At 37.3% G+C, this 26,518-nt stretch overlaps 2 protein-coding genes across 2 annotated transcripts; both read left to right on the top strand.

The window, feature by feature from the left end:
* Positions 1–222: 222 nt before the first annotated feature.
* On the top strand, positions 223–12,448 carry st14b (ST14 transmembrane serine protease matriptase b). The gene is made up of 19 exons (XM_077233210.1): positions 223–601; positions 1,582–1,741; positions 1,830–1,960; positions 2,107–2,177; positions 2,868–3,052; positions 3,214–3,249; positions 3,332–3,566; positions 3,700–3,842; positions 5,703–5,800; positions 5,899–6,005; positions 6,666–6,799; positions 6,893–6,997; positions 7,119–7,226; positions 7,316–7,432; positions 8,244–8,366; positions 8,859–9,042; positions 9,117–9,388; positions 10,965–11,101; positions 11,204–12,448. The coding sequence occupies exons 1-19, from the start codon at positions 506–508 to the stop codon at positions 11,363–11,365; spliced, it is 2,604 nt and encodes an 867-aa protein (XP_077089325.1). The 5' UTR covers positions 223–505; the 3' UTR covers positions 11,366–12,448.
* Positions 12,449–12,729: 281 nt separating this feature from the next.
* nfrkb (nuclear factor related to kappaB binding protein) lies at positions 12,730–26,429 on the top strand. Its single transcript, XM_077233206.1, has 26 exons — positions 12,730–12,820; positions 13,300–13,460; positions 13,581–13,782; positions 13,872–13,999; positions 14,773–14,944; positions 15,036–15,140; positions 15,211–15,284; positions 16,001–16,085; positions 16,173–16,347; positions 16,437–16,548; positions 17,472–17,598; positions 17,721–17,798; positions 18,480–18,559; positions 18,637–18,683; positions 18,813–18,873; positions 19,002–19,176; positions 19,466–19,572; positions 19,644–19,767; positions 20,513–20,592; positions 20,730–20,944; positions 22,020–22,296; positions 22,405–22,614; positions 23,850–24,617; positions 25,357–25,463; positions 25,608–25,743; positions 25,840–26,429. The coding sequence occupies exons 2-26, from the start codon at positions 13,335–13,337 to the stop codon at positions 25,963–25,965; spliced, it is 3,897 nt and encodes a 1,298-aa protein (XP_077089321.1). The 5' UTR covers positions 12,730–12,820; positions 13,300–13,334; the 3' UTR covers positions 25,966–26,429.
* The last annotated feature ends 89 nt before the right edge of the window (positions 26,430–26,518 follow it).

Raw genomic sequence — 26,518 nt, 5'->3', positions numbered from 1 at the left:
CATTTTCAGCCCTGACATTCATTCTGGCATATTTCTTAATTTAATTGTATTTTATTACTAACATTTTCTGAAGGTTAAACACCTTCAGTGACTTGGCAAAAAAGTATTTATTTTTTAAGAGTTTGTAATACACGTGTTAGTAGATTGATAGCAAATAAGACTCACATTATTATTTTTTATTGTGTTAACTGCTTTATTTAACTGCTGGTTTTCCCACGTAGCGCCTGTGTTCTCCTGTTTACAGGAAATAGGTTGCGAGAGACTCACCTGCTGCTCGAAACTGGGTGGGAAGTGACACTTTACGATTTACAATAAATATGTTTGTTTTTCAGATCCAAAACCTACATTAATAATAAAATCAACAGGGTTATACCGTCTGGACTCTAAAAGATCATGCAAAAAAGGGCTGGATGGAGGGCAAGTTTCTTGTGGTAAATCCAGCAGCAGACACCTACGCGCGCGTGTCAGCGGGTTTCGCTATAGGTGAAGTCAAAGGGCCGCCTGCATGACACATGAACGGCGACACAGTGGACTGACAGCTGCCAATTTGACAAATACCTCGAATGACATGGAACCGCTCAAATCTGGGAAAAAATTTCCGGTATGTTTTAAACAGTATCTTTATTACTATTTATTTTTTCTTGTTGTCAGTTGTTTCAGGCGTTATTAGCCTTAAACAACAACTGCTGAGGCTATTTGCTCTTTGTACAGTGCTGCTTGTGTTTGGTAAATTATATAATTAACAGCCTCATTTGTCGGTAGTTAAGATATAGGCAATTTTATTATAGGCTATACATATACTATACCTATGTCATGTATATATCTATATATATCTGTCTATCTATATATGTGTGTGTATATATATATATATATATATATATATATATATATATATAGCCTATATATATAGCATATATATATATATATATGGTTATATATTATAAAATAATTGAAATAATTATTAATTATATTATAGCTGTAATTGTATTATATATTTAATGTATATGCCTATCTAATTTTATTTGCTTCACTGTTTTATATAGCTTAAACCAATTGTTATATTGACATTGGAGTTTCAGTCTCAAGTTTACATTGTGCTTGAACTTAAAAAATGATTCTTCAGTATCCTCCACCAATATTTTAAAAATAATTATCTACTGTAAATATATATTTAAAGATGTTTAACCAAAAGATTGCCATCCAAAGAACCTGTTTTTCCTCAATTACAAAAAGCTGCCACTTCAGTCACGTGACACACACACACACACATACTTGTGCCAACGCATACTTGTTTGGGGTGGATTGTTGACGCTGATGAGAAAGGTGTTGGTTAAGGATTTAGAAAACAGTTGCAACCACATTATAGCAATGTAGGCCTACTCATACCAGTGAGATTGGACTGCTTAAGAGGAATAGCCTGTTTTCACATGGGTGGTTCAAAATTGCATTTTAGTCATGTACAGTACAGTGTGTCCTCAGGATAGTTACAGAGAGTAACTCATTCTATACGTAATACTAGTCACATGTAACCAACTCAAAAAGCACAAGCGTATTTTAATTGTATTTTATATTTCTCTGTAGGACAGTGGCTTGGACCAGAGAGACCAGTTTCTTCCTACATCGAATACAGATAAGTTACGGAAGAAGAGGATATCATGCAGGGCGATTGTGCTAATAGGTCTACCCACAGCATTTGCCATCATTGCATTAGTAACTGGACTGCTAGTGTGGCATTTCCATTGTGAGTTATTTAACCTGCAACACACTGCTATTATCACCGTAAACAGCAAATCTGAATGATTTTTACTCCAGCATGTTCATTGTTATAGTCAGGCCAATTGGAAAGGTGAAGAAGTTGTACAGTGGTTATTTGACCATCTCCAGTCAGACGTTCTCAGATGCTTATGAAAACTCTAACAGCACTGAATATAAAGAACTGGCTTCAAAGATCTCAAAGCAGGTGAGGTGGTCATGTTTCTTTGGAAGTTTTTTTCCCCATGTTTTTATTTGTGTACTTCATTAATGACTGTTTCCAGGAAGTGGTATATTAAGTTCATAAGGGTAATTTTGACTTAATACTTTGCATAATTCTACCTTGTCTTTCAGCTCAAAACCATATACGGTCAAGTGCACTTGCTGTCAAGGTACCATGTGGTATCCAGTGTGCAAGGTTTCAGGTAATTAAATAATTCTACCACTCATGAGAGAAAATCATGGGTAGTTGACATGAGAGGTCAATCAGAAAGTTCACTCTTTCCTTTTTTCTGTAGTTATTTTATATGCAGATGACCTTATATGACCTCATATGAACTGACAGACAGCATGGAATATTTGTTCTTTAAACGCTAACTCACACAGCACAGACAAACACCAGCAAACAAGTATGCCAATGGATTTAGAATTTTATGACAAATAACTGTCATATTCACACTGCCCCAACAGACACCGACAAACGCTGATTCAAAGCGTTCAGTCGGGTGAAAACAAACCCCGTCCAACACCAACAGACGCCGACAGGGGTAACACCCAAAAAAAGAAAATCCAACAAAACCCACAAACATGTTTGTCTGTGCGGTGTGAATTGGCCATAAAAATACGTTTGTCAAACTGCAGGACTATTTAAGTGTGACCAATCACAGCTACCCTTATATTCAAAATCAAGTCAAGCTAATTGACAATGGACAAGTTAATGAACAAGTTATTTGTCAGCCAACCTTGAATAGTCCACCCCAAAATCTCTTTTGAAACGAAGCCATAAATGTATTAGGGCATCACAGAATATGCCGGACTCATTTCATACTATGAATCTCATTCATGTTTATTTGCATTGATTTGAATTGTAATTTTCATAAAATTTTCCTCCCTAGTGAGGGCAGTAATAACGGTATCGTCGCATATTACCTGTCTGAGTTTAATGTGCGGGAGTCCAAATTATCTGCTGTGGACGAGGCCATTGCATCCATGGATGGGGTGGAAAATGTACGGAAAAGCCGGCGTGGTTTTGGTCGCAGGACTGACAATAGCCTCACCATTGATGGCATGACATCAGGAGGTAAATCTACTGGAAGAGGGTTTCATATTTCCCGCATAGTTTCAGTCTGTTACCTCTCTACAGAAACTACAAAGAAATATGGGTCTCATTTTAGTCTAGCACTATTGGGTCTTAATTGTTTACAGTCAACATTCATATATCTATTTTGGTGTGTATTACAGCTGTGGATGCTCGGTTAGCTGGCAAAAACCTCAAACGTGAGTAAAAGATACGCTCCTTACATTTATCTATTTATGTGTTCATATATCAGACTCGTATTGAACTTGTCCTGTCTTTCAGGGTCCATTAAGAAGTCTTATCATGCCCATGAGAACCAGACAGGCATTATCCGGTCTCCTGGTTTTCCTGATTCCTCCTACTCTCCCAACCTTTACAGCGAGTGGCAGATTCGGGCCGACCCAGAGCACAGGATCAGACTAGAGTTTGACGTCCTAGAACTGGAGAAAGACTGTCGTAATGATTTCATCAAAGTGTATGACTCATTAGCACCATCAGAGAAGCAAGTTATAACGGAGTAAGTGTTCGTACGCTTTCAGTCATCCTCTCCATGATACAGTACCGCATGTGTGAGCAGTGTCACATTACACATGCCTGTTTGTTTTCATTTTCTTTGTGGTATGTGGAATCTAACGACCATGTTCATGCAGGAAATGTGGATATCGCTTACCAAATGAGAAGCTCATTTTCATCTCCTCTGGGAATGTCATGCTGGTTACACTGGTTACTAATGAAGAGAAAAACTTCCCAGGTTTCAGGGCATTTTACTCTCAGATTCCAGCCAAAATTCAAGGTAGAGTTGAATGATATAACTCCTGTGTAGGGTCCAGAATTCCCTTTTGACACATTTGACAATGGCAAATTGACTGGATATAAATATTTCTTGTCTGCCATGAAACTGCATTATTTAAAAAAAAAAAAATTCCTTTTGAGCATAGTATAAAATCAGATCATTGTCACTTGCAACAGCATATACCCATATGCACTGTCGCAAAAATGTAAACACACATTTTGATTTTGTTTCTAATATATTCATTTTAGTTTTTTTAATGTGAGGAACATTACATACACTATTGTTCAAAGGTTACAACTAAATGAACTGACATAAGTTATTTTCGTTATGAAATTACTTTTGTATTTGCAAGGGTCAGACAAACATTTTAACAATTAATATAAACCATGTTGCATTGCAGTTCTCTATAAAATTACAGGACACTTGTAAGCAGGGGTATCTTAAGATAACCCCTGGGCTACAGCATTATGGTTGGCTGCTAAAAATGCATCTTGTCAATACACAGTTAAAATTTACAACACTGTCCTGCCTAAAAATATGGGTCAAATATAGGTGCGTGTGCAAATTCATTCTTTGCCAGTAGGTGGCGCTTGTGGAACAGCAGAATTTTAGGTGCTACATAAATAAAGCTGCGCTGCGCTTATAAACACTACGTTATTATAGGCATTATATTGAGGTAATATGAAAAGAAAATGCTATAAAAAATTATTTAAACACATAAATTTAAAAAAAACATTATTCATCAGCAGATCAAAACAATCACTTAGTATAAATGTCAGCAGCGGCTTTTTTCACTAAGTTTAAATAGCAATAGATTCTATTTACAGGCTACATTAAACGGTATGCAATAATAACAGAGTGTAAATGATTATTAAATGGATGCCGCCTTATTGAGACAATAAAGCTACACCTACCTCCCCTATCCAATAAACACTTTATTATTAAACACACTTTAGACACTTTATTTCCACTTTTTGAATATTTCTTAATTTTTATTGAAAATAAATGCCTTTCCGATCTGATATGTGATGGTAAAATGAAGTAGAGCGAGTTCGGTAAACGGCAGATTTGCATCAAAATCGTGTAATACGCGCCTTACCCTCACACTATTAACACACATTATTTTGTCTTGCCCAGCCAGGCTTCTATGGCCGAAGTTAGGTTAAATGGTCTCTAACGACAAGGCGGCCTATGCGTAGTGTAAACAATGAGTTTTGAAGTTATTTGGTGTAAATAGACACTTCGATAAATGTGAGCTATTTGACGATACTCTAATACTGAAGCGCCAGCACGTAGAACGCATAACAGTTTTTTACTTGCAACATGCAGTGCTCTCGTTTAATTAATTAAATCATTGCATTTTAAGGTTTAATTATCACGTTTAAGCAATTTTGGGATTCCTGTTTTTCCATCCCCAGATTTAAACACAGATTATATCCGCGCGAAAGTTACTTAACTCGCGTTCAGCGCAGAGCGGCTCTCTCGGCCTGTATGCCGTTACAGAAAGTTGTCCAGTCATTATTGTTGTTCATTAATGCTCCCCTGCTTGCAAGTGGCCTGCCAAAGCCAGGTGTTTTGGAAAATGTTAAAGGAAAAGTTCACCCAAAAATGAAAATTTAGTCACCTTCATGCCATTCCAAGCCTGTATGACTGGAAAAATACACACAAAATATCTTCTTTTGTGTTCCACAGAAGAAAGAAAGTCATACAGGTTTGGAACGACATGATGGTGAGTAAATGACAGAATTTTCATTTGTGGGTGAACTATCCCTTTAATTCCGGATCCTGTGCTTGTGTGTTAAATCAAGCAAATCTAAGGCCAATATTTGTGTGAAATAAATGACTTGTCACATTCTTTAGGCTGTGGAGGGAGACTAACAGGGCTTCAGGGTACCTTCACATCACCTGGATATCCCTCCCATTACCCACCTCAGATTGAGTGTGTCTGGAACATTGAGGTAAAATTGATTTGTTCTTACATTTTCCTTCATCATTGTGTTTCTTGCAGTAGTTCCTCACAATATTGTAAGTTCTTAAATGTTCTTCTGTCTCACAGGTTCCACCAGGAAAGCATATCAAGATTAAGTTTGACAAGTTCTCTATACAAAGTCCTGAAAAGGACACCATCAGCTGTCCCACAGACTACTTGGAGTTAAATTACAGGTAAGTTTCTTCATTGTAAAGGCATTATTTACACAGATATGTTGCTTCAAAATAATCATAATTGACCTGATTAGATGTTACTAACTGTAAAATATATAGAAGTAGATCATTTATACACTACTACTCAAAAGTTTGGGCTCAGTACAATTTCTTTTTTAATAAATTACTACTTTCATTCAGCAAGGATACATTAAATTGATCAAAAGTGACAGTAAGGACATCTATAATGTAACAGAAGATTTCTATTTCAGATAAATGCTTTTGAACTTTTTTATTCATCAAATAATTCTGAAAAAATGTATCATGGTTTTCATAAATTTACTAAGCAGCACAACTGTTTTCAACATTAATAATAAGAAATGTTTCTTGAGCAGCAAATCAGCTCAAGAATGATTTCACTGAAGACTTGAGTAATGATGCTGAAAATTTAGCGTTGTTATCACAGGAATGAATTACATTTTAAAATATATTTAAATAGAACTGTTATTTTAAATTGTAATAATACTTCACAACATTACATTTTTACTGTATTTTTGATCAAATAAATGAAGCCTTGGGTTGGTATAATAAGAGCCTTCTTTCAAAAATAATAACAAATCTTACCGACCCCAACCTTTTGAATGTTAATGCACACTCTATTATTTTCCATTATTTTATAAGAATATGTGGAGAGAAGCCACCTAAAACAGTGTACACTATCAAATCAAACCAAGCAACAGTCAAATTTCATTCCGACCTGTCCTACGTGAGCAAGGGCTTTTCGGCAGAGTTTGAGGCCTTCGAACCCACTAATCGTGAGTAGAATCATATTGTTTTCTGCTGATTTTAAAGCGCAATGTTCTAAGCCAGTCCATCATAACAAAAATATCTCAATCACCTTTCCACAGCCTGTCCTGGGAGGTTCCAGTGTGACAGTGATCTCTGTGTGTCTACTAACCTACAGTGTGATGGCTACAATGACTGTGGAGATATGAGTGATGAGAGGGACTGCAGTAAGTTTATTCCACTTGTACTCAGTCTTTCTATAGTTGTTTTCACAAAGAGAAGCTCTTGAAATACTATAATAATGTGTCATTTGGGATTTTACATTACTTTCTTTACTCATGCATGCAGACTGTAATGTGACTCAAATCAAATGCAAGAACGGCTTCTGCAAGCCCAGTTTCTGGCTCTGTGACGGGGTGAATGATTGCGGAGATAACACTGATGAGGAAAACTGTGGTAAGGATGAATCCAGCTCTCAAAGTCATGAACTACGGAGCAAGAGTAATGGAGATGATTTCAGGTTGTTTTTTCGATTTTGTCTGCAGGGAATTGTAAAGCTCAAGAGTTCAGGTGTCGAAACGGCCGCTGCATTTCAACACAGAAGCAGTGTAATGGCTACAACGACTGTGGAGATGGCTCAGATGAATCCCAGTGTGAGAAATGTAAGAACTTTCATTCAATAATGCCAATGTCTTTGCCTGTTGTCACATACACTGTAAAAAATATGGATGACGTGTCTCCACTTCCTTGCACTGTAGAAAAATGAAGCCACAGTAGTTGAAGAAATAGTCATTGACATGTTGCGCTGATTACGTGATCGGAGCCTGAGTCTGGGCAGTACCGAGGTATCAAGGAGGCTCAATCGCAGACTCAATCGCAAACACAGCTGTCAATCATGACGTTAGACTTATAACTAAAATATTATAACTTTATAACTAAAACCACATTTTTTTGTAAAGCGAACACTTGAGCATACCTCAGCGTGATAAGAACTACTTGAATGAATGAGGCATTTATATAGCTCTTTCATATGTACTACTGTACACCCAAAGCGCTTTACAATCATGTCGGGTCTCTCCTCAACCACCACCAGTGTGCAGCATCCACTTGGATGATGCGACGGCAGCACACAGTACAACGGCGCCAGTGTGCTCACACACACACCAGCTATAGGCGGAGAGGAGAGAGAGTGGTAGAGCCATCGAAATGCTTTGGCTTCAGTTTTCAGGATGTTTGTGGCACACTTGCCCTGTCATCTTTTCTGTTTTTGGCCTCAATTTGACCTCAGTTTATTTCTATATTAAAAAGTGCATATATTAATGATATTATTATGTATGTATACCTCAATTGCTTACGTATGATTTCACAATTAGTTTCTTATCAGCAGCACAATTTACCTTGGAGGTTGACTATACCTGCTGTCAACATAAGGAGTCACACTATTGGATTTAATTACTTCTCTTTTATATCTAGCCATAGATGTTCGCTGCTCTGATCACTCCTATAAGTGCAAGAATAACCAATGCATTAGCAAGCTGAACCCTATGTGTGATGGAGAAACTGACTGTGCGGATGGATCGGATGAAGCAGAGTGTAGTAAGTTCAAAATTATTCTTTCTTTCCTCTGAGAAATCATGAGGGATTTGTTGTTCACAAAAGTGACATTGAAGACTTTTATAATGTTACAAAAGATTTTTATTTGTTCATCAAAGAATCCTGAAAAAAAGTAACACGGTTTCCACAAAAATACTGTATGAAGCAAGCACAACCGTTTTGAATATCAATTCAAATTGTATAAAATTGCAAAAATAATTGAATATCAATTCAAAAGATTACAGTCAAATTTGACAATTTTAATTGTTGGAAGGTTAAGACCTCTGTTATGTATTTCTGATACTGTATGTTTAAAACCATCACCACCATTTTTCATGCGATGTTAAATTAATGATAGATAATAGTTTTGATTAATAATAGTTACAATGTTAATACTTCTTAATATTTATAGTTCTCCCTACAAAAAACAAACAAACAAACACACCATTAATATTATGTGTATTTATATCTGTTCAATTTGCGGATTCACTGTAGAATGCGGGACAAAGCCCTACAAGTCCAGTCGTATTGTGGGTGGAAAGGACTCGAATGATGGAGAATGGCCCTGGCAGGTCAGCCTCCACATGAAGACACAAGGTCATGTGTGCGGGGCGTCCGTTATCAGTAACCGCTGGCTTGTCACTGCTGCTCACTGCGTGCAGGACAGTGAAAAGTTCAAGTGAGTTCTCATCTTGTTTGATCCTCTCCGTCTCTCCTTCACTGATCCTGACTGATTGTTCGTTCTTTTGCTAGGTATTCCCAGCCTGACCAGTGGGAAGTCTATCTAGGCCTACTTAACCAGGGTGAGACTAATAAGTCAACTCTAAAAAGTGTGAAGCGCATCATTTCTCACGCCCAGTACGATCCCATGAGCTACGACAATGATATCGCTCTAATGGAGTTGGACAGCCCTGTGACTCTAAGCCACACCATCTGGCCTGTCTGCTTACCTGAAGCCACACATGACTTCCCAGCTGGCAAATCTGTATGGATCACTGGCTGGGGCAAGACGAGAGAGGAAGTTGGTAAGTCGTGTAACAGCCTATAATCTGTTCAAAAGTTCAAAAGAGTCATTGATATTTTTTTCTGTTTTTGAAAGAAGTCTCTTATGCTCACCAAGGCTGCATTTATTTGATCAAATATACAGTAAATATATTGTAAAATACTGTGAAATATTATTACAATTTAAAAAAGGCAAAGCTTGATTTTCAGCATCATTACTCCAGTCTTCAGATGCTTCAAAAATTATTCTAATATTCTGATTTTATGAATAGAAAGTTAAAAAGAACAGTATTTATTTTGAAGTGAAACCTTTGTAACAAACACTTTTGATTAGTTTAATTCTTACTTGAACAATAAAAGTATTGATTTAAAAGAGAAATCTTAATGACACCAAACGTTTAAACGGTAGTTCATAACCAAAAGTTTAGACTGCCAAATTTAATAATAATAGGGCATCAGAAATTTGAAAAACTATTAGTCTAATAGTTATTTGTATTACACTGTCATTACTTGTACTACTTGTGATCTAAACTATTTTTAAACATGTTATCACTAGTAGTTCCTGCAGAGTGACTAGGTAACACTGGAGTTATTATTGATGCATCACAGTTGTTAATGTTGTGATTGGTAATTAATTGGTAATTCTTTATAATCTGTCATATTTAATGGTTCTTAATGAGGCTAAACTCCTTCAGTAATTATTGATTATCTAAAACTTTCTCAGTCCTAAATTTACTATTACTTACTGATTAGTTAATATTCCATATTAGTTTCCATATCAGTTAATAGTAATAGCTGAAGTGTTAATGTAGTAGTACTCATTTGTCCTGCATTATCTATTTATGACGAACCATTATTCTAAAGTGTGACCGGAAACAATTTTAAAGTATTCACTTTTCCAGGACAGTTACAGTAATGTCATGCTTGATTCTGTCCTGGTTTATTCTAAAATTAACTTTTTGAATGTCATTTTAAAACTAAAGAACTATGGAATGACACAAATGGATGTGTGGGAGTATTGCCATCTTATTTTAGATCCCTCACAGTATTTTTATACTACAGAAAAAAAGATATAGAGACAAATCAATACTTTATACTACAGAATTAATTTCAAGCATTTCAAAATGTATTTTTCATTGAAGTTCTGTGAAAACTAATTGTAACTTTGGCAACAACAAAAAAAGAATCGTTCACTTGTTAGGAAATTAAAATTCAGTTATATCAGTTGCCTGAAAATAACAATAGATAAATCAACATATAAAATGGTTTTATTTTACAGAGCAAATAAGTGAATCATGGCTGAATCCTAAAAGTGCATTTGAACCAAAATCATTATTTTGACACGACTGCCAGACTGGCCATTTTGTTGATGTTGTTTTTGCACATGTATCTATTGCCTAACACAAATTTAGTGAAGTGTGTCTAAACTCTAAAACAAAAATGGTAAAACTGGTAGTGTTGCTATATTTGTCCAAACCACATAATGAGAGAACGTACTTACATCCTGAATGTCATTGAGTAAAAATGTTGATGTAACAAGAGTTATTATGATGTAAAAATGAGTTAGTAAACTGGGAAAATGTCTTCTCCTTGCTCTAGATGATGTTGCATCAGTGTTGCAGAAGGCAGAGGTGCGCATTATTAACAGTACTGTGTGCAGCAAGCTGATGGATGAAGGGACAACACCACGCATGATCTGTGCAGGTGTATTGAGTGGAGGTGTAGATGCCTGTCAGGTAAAATGAAAGTTTTTGATTGTTTTGTTTTTTTCACAATCAGATACATGTCATAAACTTGTTTCTCAATATTGTACAAAATATTTCTCTTTCACCTGCCAGGGTGACTCAGGTGGGCCAATGACTTCCACTGAGAGCAATGGGCGCATGTTCCTTGCTGGAGTGGTGAGTTGGGGAGATGGCTGCGGTCGCAGGAACAGGCCTGGTGTGTACACACGGGTCACAGAATACCGCAGCTGGATCAAGGAGATGACAGGGGTTTAGTGTCTCAACGGTGACAAGAAATGGACTAAAGCCTAACAACCTGTATTGAAAGTTATTCAGGAAAAATTAAGGCATTCATATTCGTCAAGTCATGTTTCCGGAGCCGTAAAGATTCTTATAATCAGCCCACATGATGTGCACGGGAAAGTTTTCTTGGATGAAGATCTGTTTTTGTTTTGTTTTTTCATAATAAGGAGCTCTCATTGTTTCGTAATCTATCTTTGTGTTTCTGTATTTGTTTACACTCTTAAAAGAGGTTTGTCTATATGGACTATGCTGTTGTTTTAGCTCAAATGAACTGTGTTCTCTTTCTGTGGAGGAAAAGTATTCTTGCTGCCTTGCTAAGTCATTAAAACTTCAGTGCTTCTCAGGGATTTTTGTAATGTAATTGATGGGGTAACATGTCAATGGACTGTGCTTTGTTTTTATTTGTATTACATTGTAGCTTTATAATCTCCTTTCATATCAAACAGTCTTCATAATCAGATCTGTGCACAAATTATATTATTTTATAGTATTTTATGGCTAAATAATAGGAAACAATTTTAGAGTATTAATTTATTCTAGACAGTTAATGACCTTGAATGTCATTTTAATTTTTTATTTAAAAAAATGTTTAAACATTTTTTATTTTGCATAATGAGCTTTGTTTTACTGTTGTGTGTATCTGTAATATTTTGTTATAATATCAGATTTTTATTTTTTGTTAATGCCCTCCTTGGGGGATTGGCGTTCCCATAATGTGCCTTGCTTTAGTGGGTTCTTTGATAAAAATTAGAAGTGAAATTCTAATCTGCTTATTTTTCATGTTGTGAATTCAGGACTTGAGGATGAATCCGGTGGAAATAATGTGGATGGTTGAACAAGTGCTTAATTAATCTTTGAAGTTTTTTCATTTCATTTATTAAATCTTATTCAGACAGCAATTAAGTCAAAGCTGAGCTTTGTCCACTTGTTTACCCAAGATATTATAATAGATCTTGGGAAATTTGGCTGAAAATGTTTGCTTGTGATGCTGCCTCTTTGCCTCTAGGTGCAGTGCAACATAAAGAAAAAAATTATAATAAAAATTAAAAATCTTAATATTGCATTTCCTTTAACATTTTCGCATTGCACACACACACACACACACACACACACACACACACACACACACACACACACACACACACACACACACACACACACACACACACACGATTGGTGTGTACATTTAATTGTTTATATTGGTGTGCACATTTAATTTATATTTGTATTTACGCTGCAATATGTGGATTTTTTCCGTGTGTGTGTGTGTTTCCACCCATAGACTGTAAAATTGATATTTAAAAACCTTCAACAGATGAACGGAAGTTTAGACGACAAAACCGGAAATGTGCACCAATGTTATTATTCCTACCGCCCTTGTGAGGAGCAAGCTAACATATACATTCCTAATTTCCATCAACACTCATGGTAAGAAGCCTTAGACATTTCCCTGATATACATAAATAGATAAATTAAAATGATACGTTTAGTTAATTACACCATCATAGATGTAAAGCGTGAAAAGGGCTATTAGCTTGTTGTATTAGCTAGTAGCAGAATTAGCAACATCAAGATAGTGTAATGATTAACTTACATGTGTCAAAGATACATACGTACAAGTTGTCAATAAACCTTCACGGAAATTATAGTTTTGTAATACACAAGCTAACATGGTAAAGTACCTTGACAGGGTGCAGGGTGATCAATATGATTTTCATTTATCTCTTTACCACAAATTGTATATAACGTTAATACAGTCGTGTGGAATGTAGAAATTTAATTAGGATAAATAAAATGGTTAAGTAATTAATAAATACAAAAACATAGGGCATTTCAGATGTCTTTAGAGTTTGCAGATATTTAGACTGTTTCCTAGGTTCAAAATGTCTAATTTTGTTAACCTGCAGATACCGTTCTTGCTGCTGTGAAGGGTTAGGTAAAGATGGATGCATTGGATCACATGTTAACAGACCCACTGGAGTCTGGAATGGACCAGGATGGTCGTGTGATGGAAGAGTGCATGTTGGGAAACTGTAGAGTTCGGGTTCCTGAAGATTTGCTGGAGGATGTGAGTTATCAGCCAACGTTTCAGTGATAGTTCCACCATTTTCATGCAATTTTGAAAACATGAGAGTAAAAACTGAACCAACTCTTTATTTTGTGGGCATGTGTATCTATGTGAGAGCAGCCAGAGATTTTCTTTTCAGTGATGAGTGAGAGCACATGGACAGATGTTCTCACAGATGCTCAACGGACACATCTTCGTCAACTCCTGCCTCAGTTCTCCGAGAATAACAACTCAGAGCAGAACAGCATCATCAGCGACCTTTTCAACGACCAGAATTTCTTCTTCGGAAACCCCTTGCACATTGCCCAGAAGCTCTTCAGAGGTTATCCTCCTTCCTTTTTATTTTCAATCCTAGTATTTTCATTCATAAAATAAAACTTCATGCATATTAGTTTGTTTATCTCTCCGTAGATGGTTACTTTAACCCAGAGGTTGTCAAATACAGACAACTTTGTGCCAAACCACAGAAAAAAAGGCACATCTACTCCCTTCAACAGTACTACCACACATTACTCAAGCAGATCCTGGTCTCCAGAAAGGTACAGTTAATCACAGAAGAGCTAATTCAGTGTCTGTTACATGATCAATGTTTATCTCACCATGTACACTGCCATTCAAAAGTTTGAAGTCAGTACGTTTTTTTTTAGGAAATTAATACTTTTATTTAACAAGGATGCATTCAATTGATCAAAAGTGACAGTAAAGACATTTATAATGTTACAAAAGATTTCTATTTCAAATACATGCTGTTAGTTTGAACGTTTTCCCTCTGTATATTAAGCAACACAACTGTTTTCAACATTGATGTTAATCTGAAACGTTTCTTGAGCATCAAATCAGAATATTAGAATGATTTCTGAAGGATCATGTGACACTGAAGACTGGAGTAATGACTGCTTAATAAATCAGCTTTTCTATGACAGAACTACATTATATTTTATAATATATTAAAATATAAAACAGTTATTTTAAATTGTATTAATATTTCACAATATTGCTGTTTTACTGTATTTTTGATCAAATTAAAGCAGCGTTGGTGAGCACAAGTGACTTTTTTTAAAAAACAATGAAAAATAGAACTCCAAACTTATGAACGGTAGTGTAAACAATGCAGTATCCTTGCTGTTTCTTGAAAGTTCAATGCTAGATTTGTACTTGCACCATATAGAAAACTAGCACAACTGAAGTCATGTGATCCTCGACAGGTCGACACAGACCTGACACAGGTAGTTGCGGAAGAAATCGAATAGTTGGTGCAACCTCTGCTGTAACTCTATGCAACATACTAATGTGTTTTTCTCTTGTAATGTAGGATTTGCTGGATTTGGCTGTCCGCAGTGGACCCGAGCTTGCGGTAAAACGGCGGTACCCTGTCCCTTCTCATAAGGAGATGCTGGAGCAGAGGGTGAGACGTCGAGTTGCTCACATACTGAAGGATGTGAAAACAGAGTGTGGGGACAGTAATGTGTCATCTGATGAAGATGGTGGGTGTGATGCAGTGTGTGAACTTTTTCAGCACCATTGTGTGTTCATGTAATGATGATTAATATGATGGTTTTATGTTCATATAAACAGATACAGCCTCTTGGTTGCCTGTTCCTCCGTCGCCCTCCTCTCCAACTCCAACCGTCTCTCTCAGGGTCCTACCCAGCCTTTCTACTCAGGACATGAAAACCAGAGGTCAGTTAAAGCTGTTTTAAAGCTCCCCGGAAATGAAGTTATTAGAAACTAAAGCTGATTTTCCATGTAGACAAGCCTGAGCTGGGTGAGAAGGAACTAAGAACCATGCTGCAGAGACACAGAGAAAAAAGAAAACGTCAGCCAGTAAGTTGCCTGAAGGGGTCATTTATTGTTTTTACTGTCCCTCTTCTGAGGTCCAGTTATAATGTTAGCAATGTTTTGTTTCTTATAATATTTTATTGTAACCTTTTCCATCATCTTTCTGGCTCTAAACGGTTAATTTCTTTCCCCTGCTGTACCTTTAAGAAACTTGTGATGTCACCAAGTTTCAAAAGTGCAGAACAAGCCATTTCTGCTGCTAAGTTACAAATACAATAAAGGGTAATTTTTAAATGGGACGATTTAAAGAAACAGCATGACTTAAAGAAAACAGCATGGTTTTTAATTTACATCAAGTTGGTGAGAGAAGACACGATTCTTTTATGACCTTTTTTTCAAGCATATGTGAAGTTTTGAGAAAAATTGTGTAAAAACAAATAATGAAAATGAGATTAAATAAACAAATAAAAAAAGATTAAAATAAATAAACAAGTAATACATTAGTACAACAGTACACAGAGTAGAAAAAAAAATGTAATAATAATAATTTACACATTTATAATCATACATTTTTCACAGTCTAAGTTGGGTCTTTATATGTGAAAATATATAGCTGCCTTTTCAATTTTAGAATGGGGGTTCCGACATGCACGAGGATGATCATATATTATGGGTCCGGGACATCTAAAAGTTTGAAAGCCTTTGCACTAGAAGACAAGATTGGTATGAGTAATGATTTTATTTATTGATGTCATTTTTAGGATCACCCTGACCTTATGATCTCCGACCTCCATCTTGGTGATATCATGTCACGAGTCAACATCGGTAGAAAAGGATCCGTTACAAGTGAGAATAAGCTCAGTTTATTCTCTTCAATATAAGATGCATGAATCATTGCAGCATGTGGGAATCTATGTCTGTTTTGGCCTGTAGCCGTCTTTGACCTGGCCCTTCCTAAGAAGAAGATAAAGGAGGAGAGGAAGAAGAAAAAGATGCGCCCTATTAAAATGGAATCGGAGGAGGTCTGTGATGTTCCCATGTCGGCAGCTTCCATGAACTCGGGCCTTAGTGATACCCCCGCAGTTCCTACACAATCCGTTAAAGAAGAGTAGGTCTTTGTTCTGGACATAAAATACTTTATCCAAAAACGACTAGCATTTTAATACCTTGCACTTATCTCTTTCGTTTGTACCAAAGGCCCATAGACGAGTCCCAGACAAGCCCTGACAGAGTGGAAGAGATAGCAATGAGCTTTTTTCATTTGCTTGAGGACATCCTCAGACTGGAAAGTCTAGCAACATCCTCTGCGGTACATGCAGCACCTATAAATGCATACAGAATTGGTCAAAAGTTTAGACACATTTACTAATTCTTTATTATTACAATTTTCCCCATTTTAAATATTAAAGTCATTAAAAACTGTTCAGTGACCGATGGTAGAATGGAAAAATATGCAGTTTGCAGTATGATATTTAGTTAGAAGAAAATTATATATTTGTTAGCAAGGATTCATTGAATTGATCAGATATGACAGTGAAGACATATAGGCATATATTAGAATGATTTCTGAAGGATCATGTGACAATGAAGACTGGAGTAATGACTGCTGAAAATTCAGCTATAATCACAGGAATAAATTATATTTTAAGATATATTAAAATAGAACGTTTTTTAATGATAATATTTCACAATATTACTGTTTTACTGTATTTTTAATCAAATTAATGCAGCCTTGGTGAAATGAAGAGATTTCTTTCAAAAACAATAAAAAAATCTTACCGTTCCCAAACTTCTGAAGGGTTGTGTATATGGTATGGGAATTATACAGTGAAACAATTAAAAATCAAAACTATATTATATATTACATTCACCAAGCTTCGGATATGCACAATCTTCTACATGAGGTGCATCCTGGGAAGCTCTCAAACAGTACTGAAGGACTTTCCATTTATGTTGGACAGTTTTTGGCCTCTTTTTGGCCAGCTCATCCATTAAAAAATCTTTAGATTTTAAAACTGATCATAAGTGAACACATAGGAAAAATTTGTCTGCATAACTAATTTCAGCATTTCCTTTAGGTCAAAAGATCTTGTGATCATGAGAAATATACATGCAGTCAAGAGTTTCCAGTCTTTGCTGCAACATGAGATGGCAGAAATAACTGAAGCTTGCAGAAATAGCTGAAGGGTGTTTAGTAGTATTTCACTGTCTTCCTCTTATGGTTGCTCTCAGTTGGAGGAGAAAGTCCAACAGTGGCAGTCATCTCCGGCCAGCGCACTCAACCCCTGGTTCTCTATGGCCCCCTGCTGGTCAGAGTTGGTTGTACCTGCTCTACAGTTTCTCACTGGAGAGAGCAAAGGTATGCCTGAATATATGACTTTTTTATTTTTATGAAAGATTCATGCAGCTATTAATTCACGATTTATACATTCAATGATGCAAGTTGATATTTCGGTTTATGCTTTATATCTCTGTTTCCAGCTGGTGTAATGGTTCTGCCTACTGGCTTCATACCTTTTGTGGAATACAAGGAACTCTCCCAGCAATGGAAATGGATATGTACGATGATCTCCCCCCGACCCCATTTTCCTCTACTTGTGTATTATTATTTTTTTGGATTGAAATATTCAATTATTAATGATTATATATAATGTTTGGGTTGGTAAGGTAAAAAAAAATGTCCCATGATTCTACAGAAATCGTTTTAAAATGCTGATTCAGTGCTAAAGAAACATTTCTTAATATTATCAACGTTGAAACTGCTTAATTTATTTGTGGAAATAATTTTTTCAGGATTCTTTGATGAATAGAAAGTTCAAGCTAACGGCTATTTTTTTAAAGAGAACAACACTTTTGACTAATGATGCTTTATGCTTGTTGCTTAAAGTTTACCGCAAAAATAAAAATATTGTTATCAATTATTCACCCTCAAGTTGTTCCAAACATGTCTGGTTACAACATTGTCCAAAATATCTTCTTTTGTGTTCTACAGAAGAAAGAAACCCATACATGTTTGGAACAACTTGAGGGTGAATAATTGATGACAACATTTTCATTTTTGGGTGAATTATTCCTTTAATAAAAGTAATAATGCCTTAAAAAATCTTACTGAGCCCTACAAACTTTTAAACAATAGTATATACTACAATTCCCTTAAAAAAAAAATGATTAGGATATTAGTTTTGTAAAGACTGCCAGTTAAGCCACCAGTTGTGTGCATTTCTTCACTGGTCTGTGCAGGTCCGAGTCAAGATGGAGACAAAGATCTCAGTGCCCTGTGCCAGTTATGGCTGGAGTCAAAGGATCATGTGATTGTCAAGGTAGCAAACGGCTTTCATGCTTTTCCATGATGATGTAAGGGCACTCTCTGATTCCTGGTTCTATGTTTGTTTTACAGCAGGAGGGTGAGGAAACCGCAGAACTAACTCCTCCAACACCCAGAGTGTGAGTTTGACAGTGGATTACAGTGTTTACTTAACATAAGCATCATAATCAAACAACAATTTCTTTGTCTTTTTAGTTGAGACCGATGCACACATGCTTGTCATTTCATGCGTTTTTTCTCTTTATTAGGTGGACTGACTTTGTGGTGAGGCCTAGTACAGGAGAGGAAAGGCATGTTTTTCAAGAGCAGGTTAGTGCCTGGGTCACATCTACCGTGAGGAGGTGTCCTGTCAATGCATAATTTTTACATAATTGTGCTGCTTATGAAATGTAGTCTGTTATTTTTCCTTTATTCATTGAAATATTTGTGTGAATTAGGAGCAGCAACGTTATGATCAGCCACATAAAGCCTTTACTTACCGAATGCATGGCTTTGAATCTGTGGTGGGACCAGTCAAGGGAGTTTTTGACAAGGAGACGTCGCTCAATAAAGCACGAGAGCATTCTTTGCTGCGCTCCGACCGACCGGCCTATGTCACCATACTATCTCTTGGTAACCACTGGGTGCTCTTTCTTTTGCAGTTCTGTTTGGGATGTTACATAGTTTAGTAAATGAGAGCCTGGTTTTCTTCACCATTTCTGGTGTCAGTTCACCCAATAAAGAATTTGGATAATTTCAAGCTCATTTGAGTTTCTTTCATTCAGTCAGTAGATAGAAGCTCAAATAGGTTTGAAACGGCATGAAGGTGACTATTCCTATTCCCTTAATTATTCTCAGAAAGCAATATCAGTTTTCAATTGAGGTCAAATAAAGAAAATGTTTCCTGTTTTTATCAACACAGTGAGAGATGCTGCTGCAAGGCTTCCTAACGGAGAAGGGACCAGAGCTGAGATTTGTGAGTTACTGAAGGACTCCCAGTTCCTAGCTCCCGATGTCACCAGTGCTCAGGTCAGACACGTTTTTCACGTCATTATAACACATTAGTCATTGTTACACTCACACATTTTGTCCATTTTTAGGTGAACACTGTGGTGAGTGGTGCCCTCGACCGCCTGCACTATGAGAAAGACCCTTGTGTGAAATACGACATCGGCCGCAAGCTGTGGATCTACCTCCACAGGGACCGGAGCCAGGAGGAGTTTGGTAAACAATCCTGTGACCCTTGCAGTGATGCATGTGCATTACATAAAAAAGTCAAAAGGTTTCATTGCCACAGGCAAAATGTGGTACAGTATGTGTGCGTACTTATGAATGGCAGACAAGTTGAACAGGTCTAGTACTCAGAGAAAAGCAGGCGGTGTCAGGTTTCCATATTCAAATATGAACCTGCAAATTCAGATAAAACCAAAACGGTAATATCAGTATTAATATACTATTGTTTTTTTATATTTAAAATTAGCTTTTATATTTATATTTTCAGTTTGTATTTTATTTCTGTTGTACTAAATGTGCTTTTGTCATTTTTATTTTATTATTATTTTTATTTATTTACTTAAAAACATAAACTTAAATGATGGGTTTGTTTTACATGTTGCCTTGGCAGCTAACTGTTTTAACTCAATTATATATTTTATCTAATATTTATATTTTATTATATTTCAGCTTAGTTCAATTACCAAAAACGTTTTTTTTTTTAATAATTTGTTTTAGTTTACAAATAAGAACACTAAATCAAACAAGGATGTTGTCATAGAGTTGGCCATTTCTCTCTTAACAGTCGCCAGCGGAGAGATATAACCCTCCACACCAGATGCTTCCAGACCTTTTCCTGATTCACAAATAAATATGCAAATAAAGCTTACGTGTGAAAAGCTGGCATACTGGCTTTAATGATTCAAAAATAATAAACGGATCCAAACACTAACTGTAATCATCTTTCTTGAATCAGAGCGAATACACCAGGCCCAGGCCGCAGCTGCTAAAGCCAAGAAAGCTTTGCAGCAGAAGCCCAAACCAGCACCAAAACCTGTAAGTGCTTCAACACTCACACACGTCATTGTTATCGCGCTAATTTGAAATGTAAAGCATCAGAGTTGGTCCATGCTGATTTGCATAAGCTGTCACATACGTTTATGTTTTTGTGTGTATGTTTGTGTGTACTGTAGAAGGCAGGTGGTAAGGAGCCAGGAAGTAAGAATGGTGCTGCAGAGGCTGGCCAGAGCTCAAGCAGTGAAGGAGTAGCCATTGCGTCCACCAGCTTGTCTCAAAATCCTTCCACCCCCACACCGAGCACCCCTGGAACCCCTAAATCGCCCCTCCCTCCCACAGCAGCTACTCTAACCAAAGTATGCGCCCCAGAACCCATCAAAACTAATCCCAGGTCAGTGGTTGGTAAACAAAATGATTTTATGTGTAGTGCAGCAAAAAAAAAAAAAAATCATAATTCACTGAACTTCACTGTATGTCTTTGCGGAACCCGTATGACTGACTTTCTTCCGTGGAAGAAAATTCCAAAGAATGTTTATGCAACTGTTAAACTACTTTTCTGTTGAAGTCATTCAGGTTTGGAACAATGTGACAGTGAGAAAATGACAGAATTGTCAGTTTTGGTTGCTCCAAGCAGTGCTTCGGGTGAAATGATTTTGAGTCCTGGCTCGCGATCTCTTTCCTCCTATCACTTACTATCTCTCTTCATTTCTACTTTCGAATAAAGGCAAAAATGGCAAAAAATATAATGTACTTTTTTTTTTTATTTTTTTTTATTTATTTATTTTTTATACTGAAGTTGCCGTCACATTTAGTATTGTTCTGCAAGTTTTCGTGTGCAAAATCCAGTCATTTCAATAGGAATCCATCCACACAATCTGGAATTTTGTCTGAGGGCGAAAGTTTTTCCCATGCAGATTTTGCAACAGGTTCAAGCTGGTCATGTGTGTTCATCACGTTGACCAACAGAAAGCTGCCTGGTTTGAAAGTGACTTCTGTGTGAGCTGTGCTTTATGCATTGCTTCACTATTGACAAAAGAAAATTGACCTTTTTATCTGTGTAATTTGGCTGGAATTTTGCTAATGTGATCGTGCCTTAATGCAAAACAAGGCTGATATTCAGCTGTGTCATCAATCACATTGGGGCGGCAGTGGATCAGTGGTTCATGTAGGTTGTCTACAAACCGAAAGGTGGTTCGAACCCCGGTTTCACCTGACCAAGTGTCGAGGTGTCCATGAGCAAGACACCTAACCCCGGCTGCTCCCGACGAGCTGGATGGCGCCTTGCATGGCTGACACCGCCGTCGGTGTATGAATGAGTGAGTGAATGGGTGAATGTGAGGCAATATGTAAAGCGCTTTGGTGGCCATTGTGTCTGTGAAAGCACTATATAAATGCAGTCCATTTACCATTTGCTATATTCTTTATATTTGACTTTCATGATCACAATTTCACTTTTTTCCCCGCAGTGTCCTGTTGGTGTCTCCTCCCTCCATGTCTCAGTTAGGAACGTTGCTGTCTGCGAGTCAGCCAGGTCCACAGGTTTCCCAGCAGGCCTCTCCGCAGCCTGCCACTCGGGTAGTGGCACACTCGGCTGCCATTGGCTCTCTGCCTCAGGTGCGAGTGGTCACTACACAGCCCGGTCTTCCAACGTCCTCTGTAAGCCAGGCCGCCACATTAGTGCACCCGAGCCCTCACCACATCAGGGTGCCGGTCACTGTGGCGCATGGAAAGAACATCACGCAGGTACAATACATTATCTCTAGCAATAATGTTTGCGTGTTCAGTGTAAGACAATGGGTCCAACACTATCAAATGCATGGGTCACATTCTTGTTTGTCTTTCTTTGAACAGGCAGTGGTGACTCTACCACTAAGAAACCAGTCTGCAGGAAGTCCCATTCAGGTGCAGGCCTCACGGGGTCAGGCCAGTCTTACTGTTCCAGGTCTTGCATCTGGTGTCACAGTAACCAAACCTCAGACGAGCTCCCCCGCCAGCCCGGCACACAAACCAACATCACCTGCTGTATTGCAGGGTGTCAGCAGCCAGAATATCATCAAACAGGTACAAACCTACTCAGAATGCATTAGACTCTGTCTACACCTAATATAAGGTGAGGACGTTGAGACAAATAAACATTATCATGAACAATGATATACACCCATTACATGCCCTAGAGGTGTTTCGACAGAGCACATTCAGTGGATTCCATCAAAATGTAAAACTGAACGGCATCGCCTGCTGCTATTAGGCTCTTTAATGTGCAATAACTGAGTCTGATTTATATTTATTTATTTATTCTTATATTTTTTACCTATGTTCTTACTATTATTAAAATAGGGTTGTATGCTTTTGTTAATTTTGTTTGTGTATTTGTTTTTAGTATTATCATTATAGGGTATAGCATGTTTCAGAAAATATATTATAGGGTATAAAATGCTTTAGTGAAAGTTTTGTTTTATGATTGTAGTTAGGTAGATAGATTGATGTTGTCTGTGTGCGAGGACAAATGTGGTTGCTGCTATTGTAACAAATCTAATTTCCTGAGAAGGATTAATAAAGTATCTATCTATCTAAACTGAGGATGCACAATATATCAGTATATTGTTTATTGGCCATTGTAAATGTTTATATATATATATATATATATGAGAGAGAGAGAGAGAGAGAGAGAGAGAGAGAGAGAGAGAGAGAGGGAGAGATGTTTGATATCTACATCATAATTTCCCTTATTTTAACATTTAGATTACATTTGCTGCCCTTTAATGTTCATTTAAAGTTAATCATTAAATACACTAATAACTTCAATCTCAAAATAAATATACTTTTTTATACTGTACATTATAATGTTGTGATGCCTAAATTCACTTTGAATTCACTTTTAAATCACAAATTTGATTTAGTAAAAATACTACAGATTTCAATATTATTTATTTCCAGGATTGGTTGCTTGCTTTAAAAAAATAAAATAAAAAATAAAAACAGGTCCTGGAACTGCAAATACCAATATATGGTTGGTACCAATTTTGTAATTAAAACAATATTAATGTTTTTATTTTATAGTATAAATATTTATTTGTCATTGTACATTTTCCTTGCATAATGAAAAAACATTACAATTAAAAAATATGTATATATTAGCAATTTATCAGTTATTGGCCATAAGATAAAAATAATTATCGACATCATTATTAGCTAGAATGTATAAGTGCATCCCTAATTAAAACACAGTATGACAAACCGAGTATATTGTCTGTTCTATTTCCCTGTCAAATCTCACTCACTTTTGTTTTAACCAGGTTGCGATCACTGGTCAGTTAGGTGTAAAGACACAGAGTGGGGCCGGGATCCCTCTTACCGCCACTAACCTACGCATTCAGGGGAAGGATGTGCTCCGCTTGCCCCCATCCTCAATTACGACTGACGCCAAAGGTCAGACAGTACTTCGCATCACTCCGGACATGATGGCCACCCTTACTAAATCTCCATTGGCCACTGTCAAACTCACCCCAGAAATGCTGAGCAGTGCCACTAGCTCAGGCAGCAAGAGCATCTCTGCTACGCTACATGTATCTCCATCCCAGCCTTCACCCCCTACCTCGATCACCACTGCATCCACAACAACTGAGAACCTGGCTGCCAAAGTGCCTACCACGGGCACCGCCACCCTAGTAAAGGTTCACCCTGAGCTGAAGGCTGCCTGTGACACGGCCATCCGCCTCATGCCGGCCCTGGCCGTCACTATGACTGACCCCAAGGCCCGTACATTCTCAACCGTCACCTCGTCTGACTCTAAAGCAGGAACCACTATTCGAATAGTGCCAAACCTTGGTGTGATTCCTCAGAAACACGGTCAGACTGTCTCAATTAGCACAACCACCACAAGTACAAAGCCTGTCACGGTATCATCGGGGGCGGCAACTGTTGCCATAGCCACCAGTGGAGTGGGAGGGGCCAAAAGCGTGACACTGGGCCCTGCAACCACATGCTCTACGCTTTCTCTGGGCACTGCTGCGGCCACGGTCAGACAGGTGCCAGTTAGTGCTACCGTAGTAGCCACACAAGCTGTAAGTTTATCTTTTAGTATGAGATTCTGTTCATCAGCACCTTTCAAAACCAGTGATAACTAAACAAAATGTTAATTGCTGCAGTCTATCTAAAAATAATTGTCTTTTTTTTAAATCGGGTTGAATGAATGATTCAATGATTCACACATAAAGACTTGTTTCATTCGAAACAAATTTCGTGAATGAATAATTCAATGTCAAATGACATGTTTAATGTCACTTGTCGCCACCTATTGGCGTAATGATGTAATTGTAATCGCTAAAGTAAACGACAGACCACAAACCTTTGAACCGTAGCGTGCATTGCATACTGAACCAAAACCTACCTACTGCATTATTGGTGCATTCTTGATGTAAAAGCGGTTAAAAAAAGTTTTTGGACCAAATTGCTTTCCAATCCTTTCCTTTGTAGAAAATGCAATCCCACAATGCATTGCGACAAGCTTAGTGGATAAAAATCCAAGATGTAAATAAAAGAAAGAATTGTTGATTAAAAAATTCCTTATTTTAATTGATCCTGAAAAGTATTAATTAAAAAACTGTTATATCTAATAAAGAGTACAGATATGTAAGGCTTATTAGAGTAGCACATTATTAATGTTGCAAGTCTTGGGGTTCATTTTTAGTTAGGATGCTTTCTATCAATGTAATAGACAGGGCTATGGAGCAGAGCCACTGTTTGTTATGCATAATTGCCTGTTATGATGACGTTTGAAACTCTAATCTTTGCTCTTTTCAGGGGAAGCTTCCCACGAGGATCACGGTGCCTCTATCTGTCCTCAGCCAACCGTTGAAAAATAAGAGTGTGGTCACTACTCCCATACTTAAAGGGAACATAAGCACCAAGTGAGCATTTCGTTTCATCATCTAATATTGCTATAGTAAACAAACAGGCTGGATAAACTGAGACGGTAGTTTATTTATCAGTAGTTCCCTATCAGCTTTTTAAGGTCCTAATCATTTGAAATCTTGACTTCCCTTTGTTTTTAGTATCAGCAATCTGGGGAGGAACATAATCTTGACTACCATGCCGGCAGGAACCAAGTTGATTGCTGGGAACAAGCCAGTCAGCTTTGTAACTGCTCAACAACTGCAGCAGCTACAGCAGCAGGGACAGGCCACACAGGTTGACTCATCTGACTCCCAAACAAACTAAAACTGGTCTTACAAATCAAACCATACATGTGTGTGAACTGTAACCAAGTATGTTTCTTTACCCAAGGTTCGAATCCAGACCGTACCGGCTCAGCAGCTACAGCGCACAGCCGCCAGCTCTCCGAAATCCACAGTGTCTACGGTGGTGGTCTCTACTGCACCCTCGCCAAAAACAAACCCAGACCCTCAATGAGACATACCACATCTCTAGTCTATAAGAGAAAACATCATAAAGATTCACAGACCTCGAAACAAAAAAAGCATGTGCACAAAGTTTTGCTCAACTTTCCCATGAAACTTGCGTATGGGCAAAGCGGTGTCAGATTCTAAGCACTGGTCTTGTCCTGACTCAGCTTTTTCTGTCATTTTGTTCTAATTTTTGGAAGTGGAAAAAGAGGTATGATTTGGATACTGATATAATATCGGTGTGAACTGGGAAGCAATTGCGCATGGCTTGTATCAGTCTGAACTTGGTTAATGTGAATGGCCTTTCTCTAGATGATGTTGACATGTACACAGAGGCAACTTTGTTTATTTGTGCTTTTTATATCTCAAGTTCTCCTAAAGAAATGTAATTTAACAAGTACTGTTGATATTCAGTAGCCACTGTTTGTATTGTGATAAATAAATGATTGTGCTACACAAATCAAATCAAAACAGCTGTTACCTTCATTCAACCTGACGCCGTTGTCTACTGCAATCTAGGGATTAACCTTGAACTTGAATTGTGTATATGTAAAAAAAAA

This window comes from Siphateles boraxobius, unplaced genomic scaffold, assembly GCF_051911475.1.
Source record: "Siphateles boraxobius isolate OS27281-9 unplaced genomic scaffold, OSU_SipBor_1 18, whole genome shotgun sequence".
Taxonomy (NCBI): Eukaryota; Metazoa; Chordata; class Actinopteri; order Cypriniformes; family Leuciscidae; genus Siphateles; species Siphateles boraxobius.
Note: the sequence above shows the minus strand (reverse complement) of the source record. Positions and strands in the feature narration are given on the sequence as shown.